The sequence below is a fragment of the Vipera ursinii genome (genome assembly GCF_947247035.1).
Source record: "Vipera ursinii genome assembly, chromosome: 1".
NCBI lineage: Eukaryota > Metazoa > Chordata > Lepidosauria > Squamata > Viperidae > Vipera > Vipera ursinii.
This window is the reverse complement of record NC_139512.1, coordinates 83529636-83551230: the sequence shown is the minus strand read 5'-3', so window position 1 is coordinate 83551230 and position 21595 is coordinate 83529636. Positions and strand designations below refer to the sequence as shown.

At 37.4% G+C, this 21595-nt stretch overlaps 1 protein-coding gene across 1 annotated transcript in view; it reads right to left on the bottom strand.

Annotated features, from left to right (window-relative positions):
* Window positions 1-20089, bottom strand: part of PAMR1 (peptidase domain containing associated with muscle regeneration 1) — a 61451-nt gene extending 41362 nt beyond the window's left edge. The window contains exons 1-4 of the mRNA XM_083356403.1: window positions 19945-20089; window positions 18194-18322; window positions 7573-7687; window positions 6054-6271 (exon numbers count right to left, since the gene is read on the bottom strand). Of these exons, the coding sequence (XP_083212529.1) occupies window positions 6054-6271; window positions 7573-7687; window positions 18194-18322; window positions 19945-20074 (592 nt within the window). The 5' untranslated portion in view covers window positions 20075-20089. The remainder of the gene's footprint in view (window positions 1-6053; window positions 6272-7572; window positions 7688-18193; window positions 18323-19944) is intronic.
* Window positions 20090-21595: the final 1506 nt, after the last annotated feature.

Here is a 21595-nt window from a genome sequence, read left to right as displayed (position 1 = left end):
ATCAGTAGGCCTAATTATTTTGGTTAGGTTCTCAGCCACATCTTTGATTTTTTCTCCAGGGAGACAACATACCTCCCTGGATTGTATGTATTTTGATTGTATTTCAAATGTATTTTGATCTACGCAATCATTTCAAGTAGCAAAGTATGCCTTGAATTCAGCCTTAAGTATGAAGGTGAGGTCTAGAGTCACTCTTCAATACTTTACTGTGCTATTTTTGACATGGAACTCTCTCACATTTTTTTCTCTGTCCAGTTTTCATAAAATGGAAGTATTATTTGTGAAAGAAACCAGTTCATTTAGGAAACCACATAAGAAAGTATAGATCAACATAGTGTTGCTATGCATATGTACATGTCACACTATTTTCTTTGGGGATAAGCATTATTAGGCAAAGCACAGAAAAAAGTAAGAAACAGCAAGCCAAATGAATTAAGGCAAGAAATAAAGGATAGAAAAGGGAACTATTGTATGGCTAGATCTAGTTTACCCCAAATATCTTGCTATGCTTCTATACTTCTCTTTCTGTATAAACCATCCTGTTTCCACCACTGCTTACATTGCCTTTTGTTCCTTAAATGTCTCCCAACCTCTGTGTTTGACTCCATGTTCTCTGTTGCTCCTTTTGAATAGAGGAACAATAGCAGCATTCTTCCACTTATCAGGCTCAGACACAATTTTCACACATAATTAAACAAGAAGCACAAACATTTCATAAGCTGACTGCATTTTAACTTTTTTTTCCATTTAAATCATCTCCGCACATAGCCTTTCCATTTTTCAACATTCTCACATTGCACTTTTTGACAGGTAACTACCATTCCTATATAAATGTCTAAAACGCTTATTCAAGTATTCGCTCACTTTAAGCACTTACCGTATTATTTCATTATTTTTATAATTCCCTTTATTGTGCTGGAGGCTCCTTGCTTAGCCCTCATCATCCACTTCCAAAATAATATTTTATTTCATCCAAAATTACTTTTTTCTCTGCCTATTGCAATCTTTATTGCTGCCTGTTTTCCAACTTCATTCCTGCTATCTTTTTCTCTATATACCCCTTATAGAATCTGTCTCTCATCCTTATCCATTTTTATAGCAACCATTTCTTTTTTGTATTTATTAAATTTATACACTGACTAATTTGGAAACCAAAGCCCAATTTTACCCCAAGCTATCTCGTGGAATTCTATACAGACTACTGTCAACGCTGCTAACATCGGATGTTCTTGCTTTGACAACAGATGGAAATGTAGCCATCTTTTCCCTTTTGCTTTTAGAGTTAGATGATGCTGGGAGGGGGGATGTGAATGAGAGTCCAATTAGACATAACATCAACAATCAGCCATGGAAATCAAGGTTATTGAGCCCAGAGCTGATAAAGTTTTGGCAGGCTGGAGAGCTGGGGAGAAAGCCCGCCCTTCAAGCTAATTGGGGAATGTGATTTATGACTGTTAATTGGAGAAGGGAATAGCTTCAACTATGTAGTGCCGTCACTCTGTTTCTCAAATAAAAGATTCTTTAAGGTAAACAATACCTCGAAGTTCTTTTAATTTAAAGAGTTTCATCTGTCGGAACCATGCAAGTCAACAATATGCCATTGCCCATATCCCACCAACCAGAGTACATTACTGTACTGACAAACACAGAACAACCCAATTAGTTAAATACCACTTTATTTATTATCCCTAGGAATTATCCCCAGACCTATCTGCTCTTGCAACATTGACACAAATCCAGGAACTGGGTGAATTTATGATGAGTCTTGCTCAAATGTAGGTAAAACAAATTCAACCCCTTCTCCTAAGGTGCTGTACAGACCTTCCATGCATTCTGTCCTTCTGTGCTGTCCCTATTAGGAACTGTTCCCTCTTTCACTTTTGCCTCAGTATAGTGCTATTCTTTGCATTTCCATCGGTAGCAGGAATTCCAGATCAGTTTCACAATGGTTTTTAAGGGAAGTGGGATTAGAAACAGTAGTATAGTTGCATTGAAGTGACAATAATAAAAAGGAAGTAGCATTTTCAAAAAATGGCATGAATGAATACGTGTAAGTTCTTAGGGTTCCAATTAACTGTATAGGATGCAAAAGAAAATATGACGAATAGAATTTTGCTGCTAATTTGTTCATTTTTTTTAATAACCATGTAACAGCCATGTATCTCCCACCTTGATGGGACTTGGTTCTTGTCCTGTGCCTTAGATAGGATGTTGTGGAGTTTTAGTAGTAATATTTTCTGTTTGAGATAGTGTGTTTGTGCAGTAGTAGGATAATGTGAACATGGAATCCTTCTTTCTAGTGTTTTTTAAAATTATTATTATTCTTTCTTACTTTTAATCTAAGCTACCCAGAGTTGAGGGATGCGGTGGCTCAGTGGGTTAGAACGCTGAGCTTGTCGATCAGAAGGTCGGCAGTTTGGCGGGTCGAATCCCGAGTGCCGCGTAACAGAGTGAGCGCCTGTTACTCATCCTAGCTTCTGCCAAAATAGCAGTTCGAAAGCACGTAAAAATGCAAGTAGAAAAATAGGGACCACCACAGTGGGAAGGTAAGAGCGCTCCGTGTGCCTTTGGCATCTAGTCATGCCGGCCACATGACCACGGAGACGTCCTCGGACAAGCACTGGCTCTTCGGCTTTGAAACGGAGATGAGCACTGGCCCCTAGAGTTGGAAACAACTAGCACGCATATGCAGGGAAACCTTTACCTTTACCTTTTTACCCAGAGTTGCTTTAGGTAGCTTCTAAATTTCATAGATAAATCCATTTCATAAATAAATTATGCCATTTACCCATTGTAATAATGCTTTCCTACACAATGTATTGTTATTCTCTTCTTCTGTCTACTTAAAATTATGGGTAAATCTTACATCACAGTCAACCTAAAGTTGACCTCAAAAGCATTTGGTCTGATAAGATAAGAATGCATGTTTGTAGACTTCCGGGTTGCTCTTCAGATTTTAGCAAATAGATTAATGAAGGTCATGCAACAAATGATTTATACTGATCAAACAGGATTTATAAGTGGTAGGCAAATGAAAAATAATGTGAGACATATTGTAAACTTATTGGAATATTTGGAAAGAAATAATCAAGTTCTGGCAGCTTTGATCTTTTTGGACGCTGAAAAAGCGTTCGATCAATTGAATTGGCAATTTTTATTTAAAGTTTTAGAGAAGATGGAGTTTGGTGATAAGTTTCTACAACCTATTAGATCAATTTATCACAAACAAACAGCTCAAATAATAATTAATGGTAGTTTAACAGAAGCTTGTAAAATTACGAGACAGGGATGTCCATTGTCGCCATTGCTGTTTGTTTTAACACTGGAAATATTATTGATTAACATACATGATTCAAAGAAAATAAAGGGAATTAAAATAAAAAATCAAGATTATAGATTGAGAGCGTTTCTGATGACTTGGTTATTATATTAAGTCAACCGACTCAATCGGTCGTAGATTTAATGGAAATAATTTTGCAATATGGTCATGTTTCTGGATTTAAGGTGAATAGGCAAAAAACTAAAATATTGTCTAAAAATATGACTACAGAACAAAAGGAGGTTTTAGGAGAATTAACTGGATTTGAAATAGTTAAAAAGATTAAATATTTGGGGGTATATCTTTCAGCTTCAAATGTGAAATTGTATAAAAATATTTATTTATTTATTTATTTATTTAGTTACATTTATATACCGCCCTTTCCCTGAGGACTCAGGGCGGTTTACAGGGAATTAAAAAATCCACCATACAAAAGTTAAAAAACCAAATTAAAAAATATTAAATTGACCCTGTACACTTAAAACCCCAATTAAAAATTTCTCCTCAGCCTGGGCCCGAGAGCTCAAAGAGCCAGGTCTTCAGGCCCCGGCGGAATGATCGGAGGTCGGGGGCAGTTCTCAGCTCCACCGGCAGCTGGTTCCAGAGGGCAGGCGCTCCCACTGAGAAGGCCCTATCCCTGGGTGTCACCCGCCGGCAATCTCTCACCGGCAGCACCCTGAGCAGACCCTCCCTGTGGGAGCGCACTGGGCGAAGGGCGTTTGATGCCGGCAGCAGGTGTTCCCTCAAATAGCCCGGACCCAAGCCATGTAGGGCTTTATAGGTAATAACCAGCACCTTGAATTATGAATTGTTATGGTTAAAAATACAAAAAGAATTAGATAGCTGGAGAAAATTACAATTGTCTTTATTGGGAAGAATTGCAGCAGTAAAAATGAATGTTTTGCCAAAATTTTTATTTTTGTTTCAAATGATTCCTATACTTAAAAAAGATTCAAATTTGGAGGAATGGCAGAGAGGTATTAATAAATTTATTTGGGCAGGGAAAAGACCGAGAGTTAAATTTAAGATAATGCAAGATATACGTGAAAGAGGTGGTCTTAAAGTGCTCAATCTTAAATTATATTATGAGGCTGCGGCTTTATCATCAATTAGTAATTACGGTAGTTTAATTTAACAGAAGGGAGATTATTGAATATTGAGGGGTGTGATTTGTTATATGGCTGGCATGCTTATTTATTGTATGATAAAAAGGTGGATAATGTTTTTAAGACACATATATTAAGGTATGCCCTGTTGCGAGTTTGGAAAAAATATCGATATAAGTTAAGTTATAAAATACCAATTTGGGCAATACCTAAACATGTGATAGAAAATATAAATGTGGGATTTAAACATGATGTGACTACATATAAAGAAATCCTTAGACTGGAAAGGAATGTATGGCAATTAAAGCCATTTAATATTTTAAAAGAGGAAAAAATAGTACAGACTTGGTTTCAGTATGGCCAGATACAAGCTAGATGGAAAGAAGATCAGAAAATTGGCATCTCGATATCAGATGTAAATTTGGTAAAACAAATTAGAGATCAAAGTCAAGCGCATATAAAAAGGATATATAATGCATTGATAGAAATAGATTCTGAAATGGAACTTGTTAAAGATTGTATGATAAAATGGGCCCAGAATATTCAAGAGCCAATTACGATGGATACTTGGAAAAAAATCTGGGTCAGAAATGTAAAATTTACACAGGCACAAAACTTAAGAGAGAACTTTTATAAAATGTTTTATAGATGGCATTTAGATCCTAAAAAATTAGCATGTATGTATCCAAATTATCAGCCTAAATGTTGGAGGTGTGGTTGTGATGATGCAATGTATTATCATATATGGTGGGCTTGTAAAAAGGTTAAAGCTTTTTGGATTAAAATTTGGTGGAATATGCAGAAGATATTTAAGAAAAAGATAAGGTTTTCTCCACAGTTATTTTTGTTGGGTATTATTACAGATTGCACAATGATAGAGACTAAATTGATGTTGCATTTAATAACGGCAGCAAGACTTTTGGTATCGCAATATTGGAAGAAGGAGGAACTGCCTACTATAGAAGAATGGACTTTGAAAGTTTCAAACTTGGCAGAAATGGCAAAAATCTCAGCATATTTGAAAGACCAATCACAACAGAGATATATACTGGATTGGAGAAGATGGATTAATTTTATACAGAATAAATATAGGACTAAAAAGTTTCATTTAGCATATGTATTAGTATGAGTATAATTATTATTAGAATTATAAGACGTGTTATTATTTAGTTATGTTTAAGGGAGTTAAAGTGCGATAGGACTTGAAGTTTAATTATAGTTATTTAGCATATTTTAGTTTAAGTTTGTTAAAGGCAATACCCTGTATTCAGCTCTGGGAGGTCGGGGGGGGTAGGGGTAGGGAGGGGAATTGGGGTTATGTTTTAAATGTATTGGATAATGTATGTTATGTTTATGTTTTAAAATGTATTGTAAAACTTTAAAACTCTTTAATAAAAAAAGAATGCATCTTTGTAGCTTCCAAGAATTGGTTATGAAAAAAAACCCACTAGAAAAATTGGGTTGATGGTAGATAAAATCAGCCATGCATCACAATTTTTACAATTGTAATTGAGCTTGCTTTCATATCAGGATTTCAATATAAAGTATTTCAATAGCATTAAAAAGTGAAAAAGATTCTAAGATCAAGCTATTTTAGTTAAAAGTATCTTCTATGACATGCTTCTTACCTGTAATTTCTTCAAAAACTGCATGAAATCCATCAAAATTTTTGGAACCATCTGAATGAAAAAGGACATGAAGGGAGGAGCCAGTGCTTCGTATTGGGAGAGGCCTGTCATTGCCACAAAAGCGTTTAATTAACTTGCTGTCCACACTGTCCCCATCACGGACTTCCACATAATCGTACTGACACATGTAGTCAAACTCTAGACTCAGCATAGCAAACCTTGACCGGAGAGAAAGAGACAGAACGAGACAAATTCAGATGCCAAAATTATATGTCTGCACTATTTGTTCTATAACACTGAATTTCTACTTTGCTTCTGTGTACTTTGCTTCTGTGCAGGTTTTTCACCTGCATTTTTGCAAATTACATAAAACAGAGTTAATAAGTAAAATTACTGTACTACCAACATTCATTCAAGTCTGTAGGAAGCTTCTATAATACGAACAACCCTCTTCCAGACTTCCTCATAATTCCTGACCTCAAGAAGACTCATTTTGAGACTGGAGGAGAACGTAGAGGAAAAAATCCCAAAGGTGCTTCTTTCAAAAGGCATCTGGACTTCCTTTGTTTTCCTCGGAGATATTTCACTTCTCATCCAAGAAGCTTTTTGAATGAGAAGTGAAACACCTTCAAGGAAAACAAGGAAAGTCCAGTTGCCTTTCGAAAAAGCATCTTTGGGACAACCATGACTGGGAATCTCCATAGAAATGTAGAGAAATAATGCTTCAATAGCAGAGCATATACCTTCATGAAGAAGTTTCTGTTGTGATTCAGGGTCAGCCTGTGGGTTCGGCAGTTGGGTCGGATGACTCAGAGGAGGAGGAGGGGGGTGTTGAAGAGCTTGCTGAGAATAATATTGAGGCTCCACAGAGCCCTCAGCCAGGCCCCTCCCACCTGGTCACGACGCAGACCCAGCTGTGTGAGACTGACAGCGTGGATGAAGATGACCCACAGCTGGCCCTGTTCAAGGACGCCCGACGCAGGAGGCAGTCAATCAGGAGTAAACAGAGGAAGGCAATGGGGCACCTCGGAAGGAGGCAGAGAGAAGCCACGCCCTGAACTGTATAAAAGGGGAATGCGTGGGAGGGCTGGTTTGCTGAAGGCAAGCGCTTGAATAGCTCCTGTTTCATGGTTCATGTCTTGTTCTGTTTGCTTTTGTATCCATAAATTTGGCAGGCTTAGTTCCTGCCTCTTGCCTTCTTGTAAAAGGGGTTGTCCCTGCCTTTTCTGCAGGGCCGGTAGCAGGCTGGTACAGAACAGTTTCCAGTTCATCCATGGAATGATTTTCCATTAATAAAGATGGACCCGTTGCATTTATTTTTAATGTTTTTAAACTGATGCAGAAATTCAAAGACAGGCATTTATTTATTTAAATATTTTGTATTCCATGATTGAAAATAATGGCTCTGGGAAGGAGGCAGCAAAAATTCCTTGGTGCCAGGTTTGAAATATTAGACTGATGCCTCAACACATCTTTTTCCACAAATATGAAAAGAAAACTCAGTATATTAACATCCTACCTTAATTCAACCACAAATCCAGGTTTGGCATGTATAATCCATTCGCACTGGGCATTCAGCGGATAGCTCTCCAATAAAATCTGACCTTTGGAAGCTTTGAGAACCTGTCCACACCCTAAAGGGAAGGGGAAAAAATTCACATATTTATAAAAAAATTATCTCAGGAACAATGCCAAAAGATAAGTTATTGGTCATGTGCACATTAGAAAATCTTCTTTTTAGGTATGAATGTAGCCTGAGCATGTTTTTCCAACCTAGCCAACCACAAGACATACAAGATATCCTATAAAGAGCCTATTATTGCCTGCATGGAATTTCCAAAACTTCACAGCAGATTCTTGGCCTGTCCATCATGGCTATATGAAACTAAAGAAAACTCAGTTTTTTAAAGGAAAACTGTATTTTAAAACTTTTCAATAAAAAAAAAAGAAAAAGAAAACTCAGTCAACCCTCAAGCTTGTTCCAGGTCGCTGTTCAAAGCACAACTACTGCTCAGTGAGCCCATTCATTGCAAGGCAATGATGTTACTACTACACTCACCCTACAAACATGGGTACATTGTAGGTTCTTCCGAAGAAAAGCTCATAAAAAAGCATAACCACTGTTTTGCTCCTGTGAGCTCTGCACAGAATTGCAAGTAATCTTCCACACTTCAAATACCATGGGTTTGCTTTTTGTTTTTTTTTGTTTTTTGGTGTGTACATCTCAGTTTGTCCCACTGACTGGCCCCATTTGGCTTAGGTCAACTGGAAATGGGAAGAAATGGGACAGGTACTGTATATCTTCTGCTAATTTCCATCTGTCAGTTACATCTGCTTGGATTTGTACGTATACTACACCAATACATGATGATATCTTAGGTTCTTGGGAAGAACTCAAGGCAAATGAAGGCCAACACCAGCTAAAGAGCTGGTAGCTGTGATTTCACATTGTTGTGTACTTAATAATCCTTCCAAGAGTAGTCCTTTGGTGTGGGGGAGGGGCTTATAGTGCTCTGATGAGTTTGAGAGCTATGCTGATCATAATCCATACTAACAGAATGGTCACCCATGCGAAACAGGTCTTAGTGGAAGAACCAGATTAAGTGTATCTCACCAATCCAGGGTGAGAAATAGAAAAAAAATACCATACCAGATTGATCAACACACATTCATCATATTAGATATTCAAGTTCCTGGGCAGCTTTTGACAAGTGGGCAATGTGGCTTAGGAGCTGGTAACCAGGGCTTAGTCTTTTTGGAAGAACAATAGCCATAGACAAGACAAAAGTATACCTTGTTTAAAAATTGCAGCATTATGGCCTGCTATAATAAATCAGAACCACCAAAGTGGGGCTACTTAAAGTAAATATTTGAACTGTGGAAAACAATTTATCCAGACTTAAGTGTCACTAAACAACAATTAGCAGATAAGAGAAGATTCATTACCAGAAGTAACACAGTCAGGGATGCAAAACTGGAAGAGATTCAGAAAAATAGTGAAAATGGAAGACCCAGAAAACAATAGTAGAATAACAGAAGAAATGTGGATAACAACAATTGGAAATGTAGAGGAAACATCTAATTTGAACTACAGAAATGATAACTTAGAAGAAATAATAATAACAGAACAAGGGAAGCCCAACATTGAAACAACCTATGAACTGACTCCTCATCAAGAATAACAGAAAAACATAGTTGGAAGGGATCTTGGAGGTCTTCTAGTCCAACACCCGCTCACACAGGAAACCCTATACCAGGCATGTCAAACTCGCAACATCATGTGACGTCACATGACGTATCTTGACCTTTTTCCCCATTGCCGGCAATGGGATGGATATGGTTTTGGCATGACGCATCTGGCCAGCCAGCTAGCAGTTTGACATGCCTGCTCTATACCATTTGTGACAAATGGTTGTCCAATCTCTATTTAAAAATCTCCAGTATTGGAGCACCGACAACTTCTGGAGGCAAGTTGTTCCACTGATTAATTGTTCTGCTAGGAAATATTTCCTACAAGAAAATTATGGCTATGCAGAATTACTGGTAGAAAGACAAAGACTGCCAGCATTGAAAATAGCATCCAAAAAAGACCTGGCACTGATAATGAAGAATGTGCAAGGATTAAAACAACAACTATTGGACCGAACTATCAGCTTGCCCATAGTACAGCAGTGGTGGTAACAGAAGAACTACGCATTAAAATTAGAAATCCAAATGCAAAATCATATTCAATCCCAAAATGGAAGATCTGACTGGAGACCAAGATAAAGAAATTAAGATCAGATGTGAATAACTTAAAGAACATGAAAGGCAAAAAAGTGAAGGAAGTGTGGATCAAGGCAACCCCAATTTTAAAAAATGGCTTAACTTAAAAAATAAGCTCTGGAAATAAAGCAACAAATAAAAACAATAGCTGGGCACAATGATACAAGGCACAAATTGAGCAAAATCAGGTATTTCAATCAGATCAAAAGTGATTCTAAAAATCTAGATAAAAATCTAAATAAAAATCTAAATAAATAAATAAATAAATAAATAAATAAATAAATAAATAAATAAATTCTGCCAACATATAGCAATAGGAATTCTGACAATGGAAAACCAAGCAAAAAGAAAGCAATCCAGTTTTGGAAAGATCAATGGGAAACTTAAAGGTATTATAATAAAAGAACTGGATGGATAACAGAATTTGAAGATGAACTTAGTAAAAATTGAATGGAAGAACTAATAATAGCAGCAGAAATGGTTAAAAATTGAATGAACATGAGTAAAAACTAGACATTTCCTGGAAATAATGAATTGCATTATTTACATGACTAAGCAACTAAATGAAGTATTGAATAAAAGAGACATCAGCAACTGGTTAATAAGTGGCACAAATCTTGACATATAACACACCAGATTAAACTGTGGTTGAAAAGAAGAAAGTGTGGATAATTGCTGTAACAATACCAGGGAATAGTAGAAGACAAAGAATTGGAGAAGACAGCAAAGTATCATGACCTGAAAATTGAAGCTGAAAGATTATACAGGTAGTCCTCAATTTACAACCACAATTGAGCCCAAAATTTATGTTACTAAGTGAGAAATTTGTTAAGTGAATTTTGCCCCATTTTTTACTTTTCTTGCCACATTTGTTAAATGAATCAGTGCAGTTGTTAAATTAGTAACGCAGTTGTTACTGGGGAATCTGGTTTGCCCATTGACTTTACTTGTCAGAATGTTGCAAAAGAAGATCCCATGACCCTGGGACACTGCAACTGTCATAAATGTGAGTTGGTTGACAAGCATCTCCATGACCTTAAGTGTGCAATGGTCATAAGTGTGAAAAATGGTCATAAGTTACTTTTTGCAGTGCAGTTGTAACTTCAAACAGTCACTAAGTGAATTGTTGTAAGTCAAGGATTATCTGTATAGCATAAACACCCCATGGTCCCACTGGTTATCAGCACACTGGGTGACATACCAAAAAATCTTAGAGGGCACTTAGAAAATTTGCACATTAGCAATATTTCTATCTGTCCAATTGCAAAAGGCAGCTTTGCTTGGAAGAGCTTAACATCCTGCAACGACACCTTTAACACTGTTAAACAACATCTGCCTATCCCAGGTCCTTGGGAAGGACACAATAGATAGATAAAAATGCCAAAACCTCTGTCTGTCTACAACCAACCACAATAGCACTTTTCTTGCTTTCCCCACCAAAAGTACCGTAATTGCTTACATGAATTTTCTGTGGCAAAAATGACAAAAGGAATGACACAGGTTTTTTTTCCAGTCTTAAGTTCTAATACACAAACAGACCAACCATACAAGGAGCCCAAAGATGGTACAGAATGTAAAACTATTATTTTGGTATTGGCTGGTAATAACTGTAACACAATAGCATTCTTGCTTAGCTCCTTCCAAAATAGTTGATCAGGAGAACTTTTATGGAATCATGGTCATTAAGAGGAACTGGTGCCATTCCAAGATGTGTTTGCATTGAAATTCTGTGAATTCTTAACACACATTTAGAAAACTCCAAGTAAGAGGCTCCTCTAATGAACAGTGATGTGGTTGAATCTTCTTCAGTAACACACCCACTATCCTATCTCGGTATTTCCTGTATCCTGTATGGTTCTACCTTGCTAAGATTTGTCCATTCCTACAAGTGCAAATCATTTGCCAGTTTACCCTCAATTACCCTCAGCTATGTAGACTCCAATAAAGCACAAAACAAGCTCAGAAGGGTCTGTCATAAGTGCTTCATTCCACACCAGGGCTTCTTAGCTCCTGATGTGAAAAACTGGAGAATTAATTACATTGCCCCCATGACTGTCATTAGGATGCTGTTGAGATATGCCAGGATCCGCTGGAAACTAATGTAGCTTCCCACACTGGGGAGAGGAAATGTAGCACAGTTGCTGGCTCTCCTCTCAAAACAACCTGAGACAAAGCTGCAGGAAATCTTCTTCAGAAGGATTGACAAGGTCCTTGAATCACCTCTGAGAACATTCCCTTTCCATCACAATGGGGCTTTTCTGTTTCCTTTCTTTCTCTTGCCATTGGCAAGAAAGAATTGGTGCAAAGCCATGCAAGGAATACTGAATGCACCTTTCTTTGGAGAACAGTACAATTTGAACTTGTGGAACATTTCTGCCAAGGAAGTAGGACTGGCCAACAAGGCAGGTGGTCCAAAGGCTAAAGAGAGAGCCATTCAAAGAATGCTCCAGAGAAACAAGCTCCTATTTGCCACAAACTATGTCTGCCTGAAAAATATACATGATCAAATCCGATTGTCATTGTCCTGTTTCTAATCCATCCATGAGAGGGATACACGATACCTGCCCATCCTTTGATATTATCAGCCAGGCAGCTCCCAACCGAAACATACTTTTATTTCAAAATCTGAGAGAGACAGACAGAGAGAGAGAGACAAAGAGAGAGAGAGAGAGAGAGAGAGAGAGAGAGAGATTTGGGAAGTATTGAGAATAATTTAAATGCTGAACATAAATCCTGTCTTGTCTTGAAAGAGGAAGGAGGGGTGTTTAGGAAGGGGAGAGAGTGGAAAGGAATCAATTCTGGTAGGCTATCACCATCACTGTTCTTTTTGTGTCTGGAAAAAAGATGGCAAAACTTTCTGGAACATATTTTTTTGCCTGAGGCGAAAGAATTACTAAATGCACTTAATAAATGCTTCTAAATATGACCAATAATTTTTTTCTTAAACAGATGACCATAAAATCGACCGTACAAGACAGAACTACAGATTTAAACATAAATAGTGCCAGAACTTTAGATATAAATGCTGGCTCCTGAATGCAGTAAGAGTAGCATAAATTGGAAAAAAAACATGCCTGAGAATAAATGGTATGTTGGGTGAATTATTCAATATTCAACAGAGAATAAGATACGAGAGTGCAGCATCTCCTTGATTCTTTAATATATTTATGGATAATTATGCTTATAGTAACATTAGAAATGCATTGATTTATAATGTAAATATGTGTATTTTCATATGTAGACAATGCCACATAGTTGACTTGAACACCCAAAGGATTTGCAGCAAATGTTAAACTGTGTGGTGCAAATGCTGGCAGAAAGCAGTAGAAACTGGGAAATGCAGATAGTCCTCAGACCATTTTTTAAATAATAGTTCAAAATTATGTCAACCTCAGAAAAAGTGACTTGGAGCCTATCCTCAAAGTTATGACCCTTGCATAGCCCACCCACCCCCATCATATGATTGTAATTTGTGTGTTTTGGGTACTCCCATTTGCAAACACTGTAGCATCTTATGGACACATGATTGTGATTTGCAATCTTTCCAGTCAGCTTCTGCCAAGCAAAGACCACCACGGTAATTCACTTAACAACCATGGTAAAATGGTCACCAAATTGGGTTCAGTCGCATGACTTGTTTAATGATCGCATCGCTTGATGACCAAAATTCCAGTATTCCACAAATTCCAATTTGTGGTTGTAATTTGAGGAATACCAGTATGGGGGCTGTTGCAAGATATAAAAGCTAAACAAAGTAAAAGCTGCTACGTAGAAGAGTGTACTTGTAAATGAAGTGAGTGTGGAGTGTGTTAGGTGAAACTTTAAAGTCAGCTGAATATAGCGCAAACGGGTTTTACAGTAAAACATGGTCCAGTATAAATGGATATTAAGAAATATGGATTGAATACAAAAGTGAGTGACCAGTCCAGACCTTCACTTGAAAAGGCTGTCATATAAAATGAAGACTGAATCCAAAACAAGCATGCTGGATGGAGAAAATGTGGGAGTTTGAAGAACAAAAGGTAGTGTAAAAATTGCTGTACAAACATGAGGGAAGCAACAGTATTTGCAAAGGTAGATATGGGGAGTATAGTGAATTGTACTACATGGACCAGGTGTAATTAGATTTCCTTTTCTCTTTCCTCCTGCTTTTATAATGTTTTGCTGACTTACTCTTTTTCTGCACATCGCACAAAGTTGCTTATTCCCAAACAAAAAAGTAAGTTGGACACTTATAAAGTATACGGGTTTAGTATGAGGTACTTATAGGGCTGAACCAATTAGCAATAATAACTTATCATTTTAATTTATTTATACGTGAAAAATGAAAGTTGAACACAATCGCTTCAAAACAGACAATAAAGATAGTCTTTGACTTACAATCATAATTAAGCCCAGAATTTATGTTGCTAAGCAAGACAGTTGTTAAGTGAGTTTTGTCTCATTTTACAATGTTTCTTGCCACTGTGATTAAGTGAAACTCTGCATTTGTTAAGTGAATCTGGCTTCCCCATTGACTTTGCTTGTCAGAAGGTGGCAAAAGGGGATCACATGAAACCGTCATAAATACGCTTCTGAATTTTGATCACATGACCATGGGATGCTACAACTGTTGCGTGAAAAATGGATGTAAGTCACTTTTTTCAGTGCCATTGTAACTTCAAATAGTCACTAAATGAACAGTTGTATAGCTGAGGGCTACCTGTAACTTTAAGTAAGAAGCTTGGTAAAAAGGAAAGAAAATGCTGAGGATTAAAGTTTTTTAGAATGCTTCTGGATTACTAAAACATGCAGTTACATAAATACAGTAAGAATGTATTTCATAGGTACATGTCACCAATTCCAAGAGATCATCAGAATGATTTATGAGCACTGTCACAGAGGCTATCGGGTGGGGGGGGAAGGCTTCTTCAAAAAAATTCAATTACCTGAGTAGAGAGCAAAACGAACAAGGCACCAAAGAAATACTAAGTAATCGTATATGATACAGAACTTGATTGGCCTATGCTTATTCTGAAACATGTTACCAGTAACTTCATGACTAATTATAACAGGAACACCAGGCGGTCTAGTATATAAAAGTCATGGAGTCCCTGCAGATTTTACTCTGCTAGTTGTTGCCGACTGTAGGAGGCAGTGCTCATCTCTGTTTCAAGGCCATTGAGCCAGAGCTGTCCAAAGGCGGCCAGCATGTCACCATGGATCACTCTCACCTTCCCACTGAAGTGGTACCAGTTTATCTACTTGCACTTACATGCTTTCAAACTGCTAGGCTGGCAGGAGCTGGTATATATAGTATATAATATATACAGTTAAAAAAACTAATACAATTTAGGGCTGTAGCTGAACTACTGGTTGACAAACTAAAAAGTCTAATTGTATCTGCCTTCATTACAATAGTTACAGCATAGATACCAGTGCCTAAGGGAGACAATTGTAGTGGCAATGGGTGCATCATTACAAGACCTGAAGGACTTGGTTAGAGACACATCATCAGAAAAAAACAAGAGGCAACAGCAACTAATCAATCAATCACCAGTGCCTGAAATTGGTTTCATGAAAACCACTTGAGAAACTGAAGCTATTCTAGTGATCAAAGATGAAATTCTCAACATTTTACTAAAAACTAAAAATAAATGGCTATAGCGAGATGGTAGCCCAGAAAGAATGATTAATAACCTCAAATGTGAAAATACTGCTTTCAGAAAATAATATAATAAGACTTATCTACATATAGCGGTTAGCCCAGTTCTCTCTCCTTCCATTAACCTTGTTCCTTAATCCAGCTCTATCCTATTCTTGTCCTTTCTTCATTTTCATCCTTTCTGGAAGAAGTGAGGAGAATATGAGGATGGATCTGCCTTCTATGTTACATGATTGGCTGTTTGTGATGGAGAATGATAGATATATGTAAATGAAAATAACTGATTGTATAAATGGACTGCATTTATAGGCATTTGACTGATTTTCCTCAGGGTGATCTACTCTCAATCTGGCCATTCAAATCTTTCAATGGTGCACATAGCTGCTCTATTTATTTATTTTTAAATTCCATTTATATCCCGCCCTTCTCCGAAGACTCAGGGCGGCTTACAAGCTTAGCAGTAGCCTTCATTCTATGTATATGCCTGCTTATTAGGGCTTTCACCCCCCCCCCCAAGCGGCATTATTACAAAGTCAGCTTAATTTTCCCCAACAATCTGGGTCCTCATTTTACCTACCTCGGAAGGATGGAAGGCTGAGTCAACCTTGAGCCTGGTGGGATGCGAACCTGCACTAATTGCAGGCAGCTGGTGTTACTTAAGGAGGCATTAGTTCACTGCTCCACCAAGGCTCTGTAAATTTATGTTCCACCACCTTGCTGTTCTTCATCTTCTCTTTCCTTCCCCATCTTTCCCTGACTTCTGAGGAGAGCAGGGTCATATGTCCAAAATAGGATAATTTGACCCTAGTCCGTTTCTGATATTTTTAGATATAGCCACATCACAACATCTGGATAACTTTTCCAAGACCTTCATTGCTACTTTACCAAATGCTAGTCTGTAAAGTTTAATTTACAATTGCCTTGTTTTAATTGATAACAATTAGCACTTACAGCTCTATTCACAAGTAATTGAGATTAAGGTCCACTTAATTCAATGGCATACCTTTTGGCAATTCTGTATGGGACTGCTCTATTCCTACGGTGCCTTTCCTGGTAGCGAAAAGGGAACCATATTTTTAAAGAAATGAAGTATTTTACAATATAGGTTGCAGTGAAAGAATCACATATTTATATTCAATCTACTCTTAGCTCAACTTATTTCTGAAACTCACAATTCAATGCAGGTTGTTGTTTTTTTTAAATCAGAACTAATTTCATTCTCTCAGTATTGCATCCATATTCAAAGGCAGAACATTTAAAAGGCTGCAGTGATGACATTTTGCATATTATCCTTACTAGTCTTTGAACATGCAATGGTTTCTCATTAATCTGTAACAAGCTATTTTAAGAAATTATTCTCCCCCGCCCCCAAGAATCTGGTTATATTTTTATTTGTACTGGCAAATCTCATGTGCGCCACTTACAGGATGGACCTTAGTACGACGATCAAGGCAGCGAATAAACAGAAAGAGAAGGATTTCCTGGCCTTGACATGGGCAAAGGATTGTGCTCCTCAACTAACATATTTTTCTTTGGTCATTCAATCCATAAGGTCTAATTTTATACCAATGCAAATATAAGGTATATGTATATTTTTATCCACAAATCCAACAATGAATATTCTCCTTACATTTTCTTCAGTTAACTATTCCTGCTGATTGCCCATCATATATATGATTCTACCCACATACAAACAAACAAAAAACCCAAAACAATTTGTCTTTTGCTAAGGAAGCACTTCCCCCTCCCCACCCAAAAATATTCAGATTAGGCATAAGGACCTATTTTGATCAGGAAAAACACTGCAGTAAAAATTAAAAATCAGGGTAATGATATATAACTGTAATAATAACTGAAGACACTCTTATTTGAACAAGCCGGCCTGGCCTGATGGGGGATGGGTTGGGTTTTTATTGTCATTTTTAATATATGTATTTACTGTTTTTAGTTGGGCATATGTTTAATTTTCTTTTAACTTTTGTATTTTTGTATTTTTTATATATCTGCCCTGTTCACCGCCCTGAGTCCTCCGGGAGAAGGGCGGTATATAAATAAAATTAATAATAATAATAATAATAATAATAATAATAATAATAATAATAATAATAATAATAATAGTTACCTGTAAGTGGGTTGTTGATAGAAGCTTTTATTCACCTGTAGTCTTCAAGAAGTGGCAGAACATTCATCTGCTGACAGTGCTCTACTTTCCATTTTCCTGATCAACCAGAGATCTATAAACTGCCTGCTACAAACTGTAGGATAGCCTAGAAAGCCTCCTTCAGCTCCCTCCCTCCTTCTTTCTGGCAATGGCTGCATTCTGCAGAATACTTGGCACTTGGGTCAGAACCCAGGATACCCGATCTGTGCTGAGCAGATTTGGATAACCATTAGATGGCAGCAAAGGGTTATAGAAAACAAAGCATTGTCCATAACCATCTACGTTTGTGAGTCCTTAGAGCTCTGGGACACTGGGAAAGGAATTGGAGAAATACCTTTGGCCTATAGCTCAGTATGAGATCATTTCCCAGCCTCTAAAAAAAATGTCTTTGGCTATATTGTCTTATATTTTCAAACTGAGTGTCAATGGTCATGAAAAGGATTAGGAATTGCTCTTTGCTTCGACATTAGCAGCTCATTGCTGGATGAGCTACAGGAAGACTTTTTTTTTTCTTTCCGAGCCAAAGCATCAACTCTCCTTGTGGTGAGTACATCTCTCACCAATACTTACTCATGCAATCGCCTCCATACCACCCTGCTCGGCATTCTGCACAATAAATGCCCTTGATGTAGAAGTTGTCTAGTGATCCTCCCCAAGACCCATTGCGACAGGTCTTACAGTTCTCAAAAATCATGCAACCTGAAAGAAGAAGAAAACTCTTTAATTACGTAAACTCTTTACACAACTCAGTGTATCTGTGTGGTTGCTGTACACAATTCATTACTCTCACAATCCTGTTTTTCCATGCAAGCTCTTGTGTTTTTTTTTTTTTAAGAGCAGCTCTGCACATCCTTTTCAACGTATGCTTACATTTGGGTGTCTCGGAGAGGTAGCTGAAAACTATAGACCGTACAGCCAATGTTTTTACTTTGGCTGTATAAAATGTGGCTTGGGAAAGTCCTTTCAAGCAAAACACTCATCTAAGCCAAACACACCCAAACATAAAGAGAGAGAATATAAATACCATTAGGAGGGCTGGATACAAAAATTACAAACATGAATTTTCCTGTAGTCTACAATGACTGAAAAAGTGATGACATGATGACACGACAACACAACCACCGTCTTCCTTGTTTATACTCTAAAGTAAGATGCACATACTAAAGTCATGGAGTTTGTGTTATGATGCCACAATGTATGTTTCTTCACCTGGCCTTTCTTCCCATTACTCACAGATGTCTATAGCTATAGCATCCAGACTTTCTCCTATTGATCTCTCCCTTCTTTTTCCTGAGGATCCTCTTGTTTAAGGGAAATTTACTTCCTGAACATCCTATATTTCAGATCAACTCAAGTAGAATTTTATTTTCAGTAACGCCCCAATGATGGCCCAAAGGTTAGATAGGATTCAGTACTAGTTTCTGCTGTAACATTTATGAACAAGAGTTCAGAATATATTTTACACATTAGCAAATGACTATTCATAGTCATTTGCAAATTTCAACATAAATTTATTATTTATTTATTTATTTGTAATAAAAAGGAAGGCTGAATGTCATTCAAAAACTATTTAGAAGTCGTGCTTTGGAGCACATAGAAATGAAAATGCAACATTTCTTTAAGCCAGTTGCTTCTGCGAGAGCCGGAAACCATACGAGCTAATATGTCACATTAAAGATGCAGCTGTTTTAATGCCTCAACATTAAATCTTACAGCAGCTTTAACTTATTTAGGCTCATTTGGAAAAATCTAAAAGAGGACAAGGCTGTTTAAATGAGATCTTGCACTGCCAATCCCATTTGGCCCGAAGCACATCCTCTTAATAAGTTTCAAATCAGGCAGAATCCTAATCGATACATATTCTTTGCAGTCTCGCAAACTGCTTCTTCATATCCTTTATCTTCAATTTTAAAAGCTTTCCTCAGCTGAGTTTGAGATCAATAATAATTCTCTTTTTAAAAAGAAGGTAGTGTGCCAACTAGACCTTGGAGACTGAAGTGTAGCCTCCATGTAGTACTGAAGCCAAAGGTGACTTTACTTTTTGGAGAGCTTCCAAGCATCCATGGTAAAATCCTGAAATGTGAGTTTCTATTGTGTGAGGAAAAAAAGCTAGCAACAATATGCATTAACTTTCATCACAGTGAGCATTTGTATTGGCATCCATCCATCTCTAAGGAGGAAAAAAAACTATTAATCATCAAAATCTGGCAGACAAAACAGGCTGCATGCTCCACCTAGCTACAAGCATTTTTACTGCATGTAAATTAAACAATAAAAGAGTACAGGTGGACACATCAAAACAGCACAGTAAATCAACTCACCTGGGTGAATTAGGCAGGAGTCACACTCATTGTCCTCATTCCTACAACAAGGAATAGTATATCCTACTACTTCTTTCTGTCCAGGACACACACATTTGATCTGATCATATTCACAGCACTCCCGACACATGATATTCCATTCAGCACCTGGACAGTTTTCGTTGATCAGGGTGTACTCTGCAGAAAAACAAAATGAGAGTTATATGAGAAAGAAGAATTTTACCTATTGGCAGAAGATAATCAAGTCAAGCAATGTATTACGCAGGGATGTTTCCTCTTATTATAAAATTAAGCTGGAAGGAAAAAGTCTGCCAATTGGAATAGAGGCCTTAGGAAGAGGCTACTCAGTTCTTTTATTACATGTCATTTTTTTGGTCAGAACTGTCCATGCTGCACTACCAGTTGAAAATCCCAGAAGAGGGGGGGGGGAATGGAATATAGAGCTTTGATTAGGAAAGTGGCATGGACTATTGTTCAATTAAATTGCCAGCATTTAATGGCTGCACTTTATTTCATGAAAAGAAGTATTCCATTGGAAGAGGCAGCCGTGGCTCCCTAGTGTCACCTATTATGCGCCCTCATAAAAGAAGGTCATATTTCATTTATATCACTTTCTAAGAATAAAGGACACTGTGCAATGGCTCATTTATTAACTATTTATTATGTCCTGAACTTTTTTTCCCCCTCCAAATCAGAAAACAGGTAGTCCTTGACTTACCACCACAAATGGAATTTCTGTTGTTAAGCAAAGCAGTTTTTAAGTGACTCATCCCCAAATTTACTTTATTTTTGCCATGGTTGTTATGTGAACCATTGAAGCTGGTAAGAGAATCGTGGGGGGTTATTAAGCAAATCTGTCTTCTACCATTGACACCCAGCTAGATTACAGAGTAGTCATTATGCTATAATCCCAAGTCCAAAATAAATTCTAACACATAAAATCCAATGGGGCAGTCCAAAAATCATGTTTCTGCCCTCTTTCTGGGATAAGAGAAATTTGGATTCAGCAGAGTTTCAAGTACTACTGTATCAGGTCAGCTGGCTTTTGGCTATTTGGGCTACTTCGCATTGGACTACAAGCAGTGCTTGATTTAAACCTGTTTGTTTAGTGACCATTTGAAGTTACAATGGCAGTGAAAAAAGTGACTTATGACAATTTTTCAGACTTACAACCATTGCAGGATCTCCATGGTCATGTGTTCAAAATTCAGATGCTTGGCCACTGACTCATATTTATGACGGTTGCCGTGTCCTGAGGTTATTTGGTTGCCTTTGCAACCTTCTGACAAGCAAAGTCAATGGGAAAGCCAGATTAACTTAACAACTGTGTTACTAATTTAACAGCTTCAGTGATTCCCTTAACAACCATGGCAAGAGAGGTTATAAAATGGGACAAAACTCATTTAACAACTGTTTCGCTTAGGAACAGAAATTTTGGGCTCAACTGTAGTTGCAAGTCAAGGACTAGTTGTATCTCTTTGGAACTTTTGCACTCAGTGGAGGACACCGGAACAAGAACACTTCAGAATCACCCTAATTTTCTGAAATAAATGGATCTGATATGACCATATCCTTGAATGTGCTTGTTGGTATGGACACACACACACACACACACACACACACACACACACACACACAAACAGACACACAC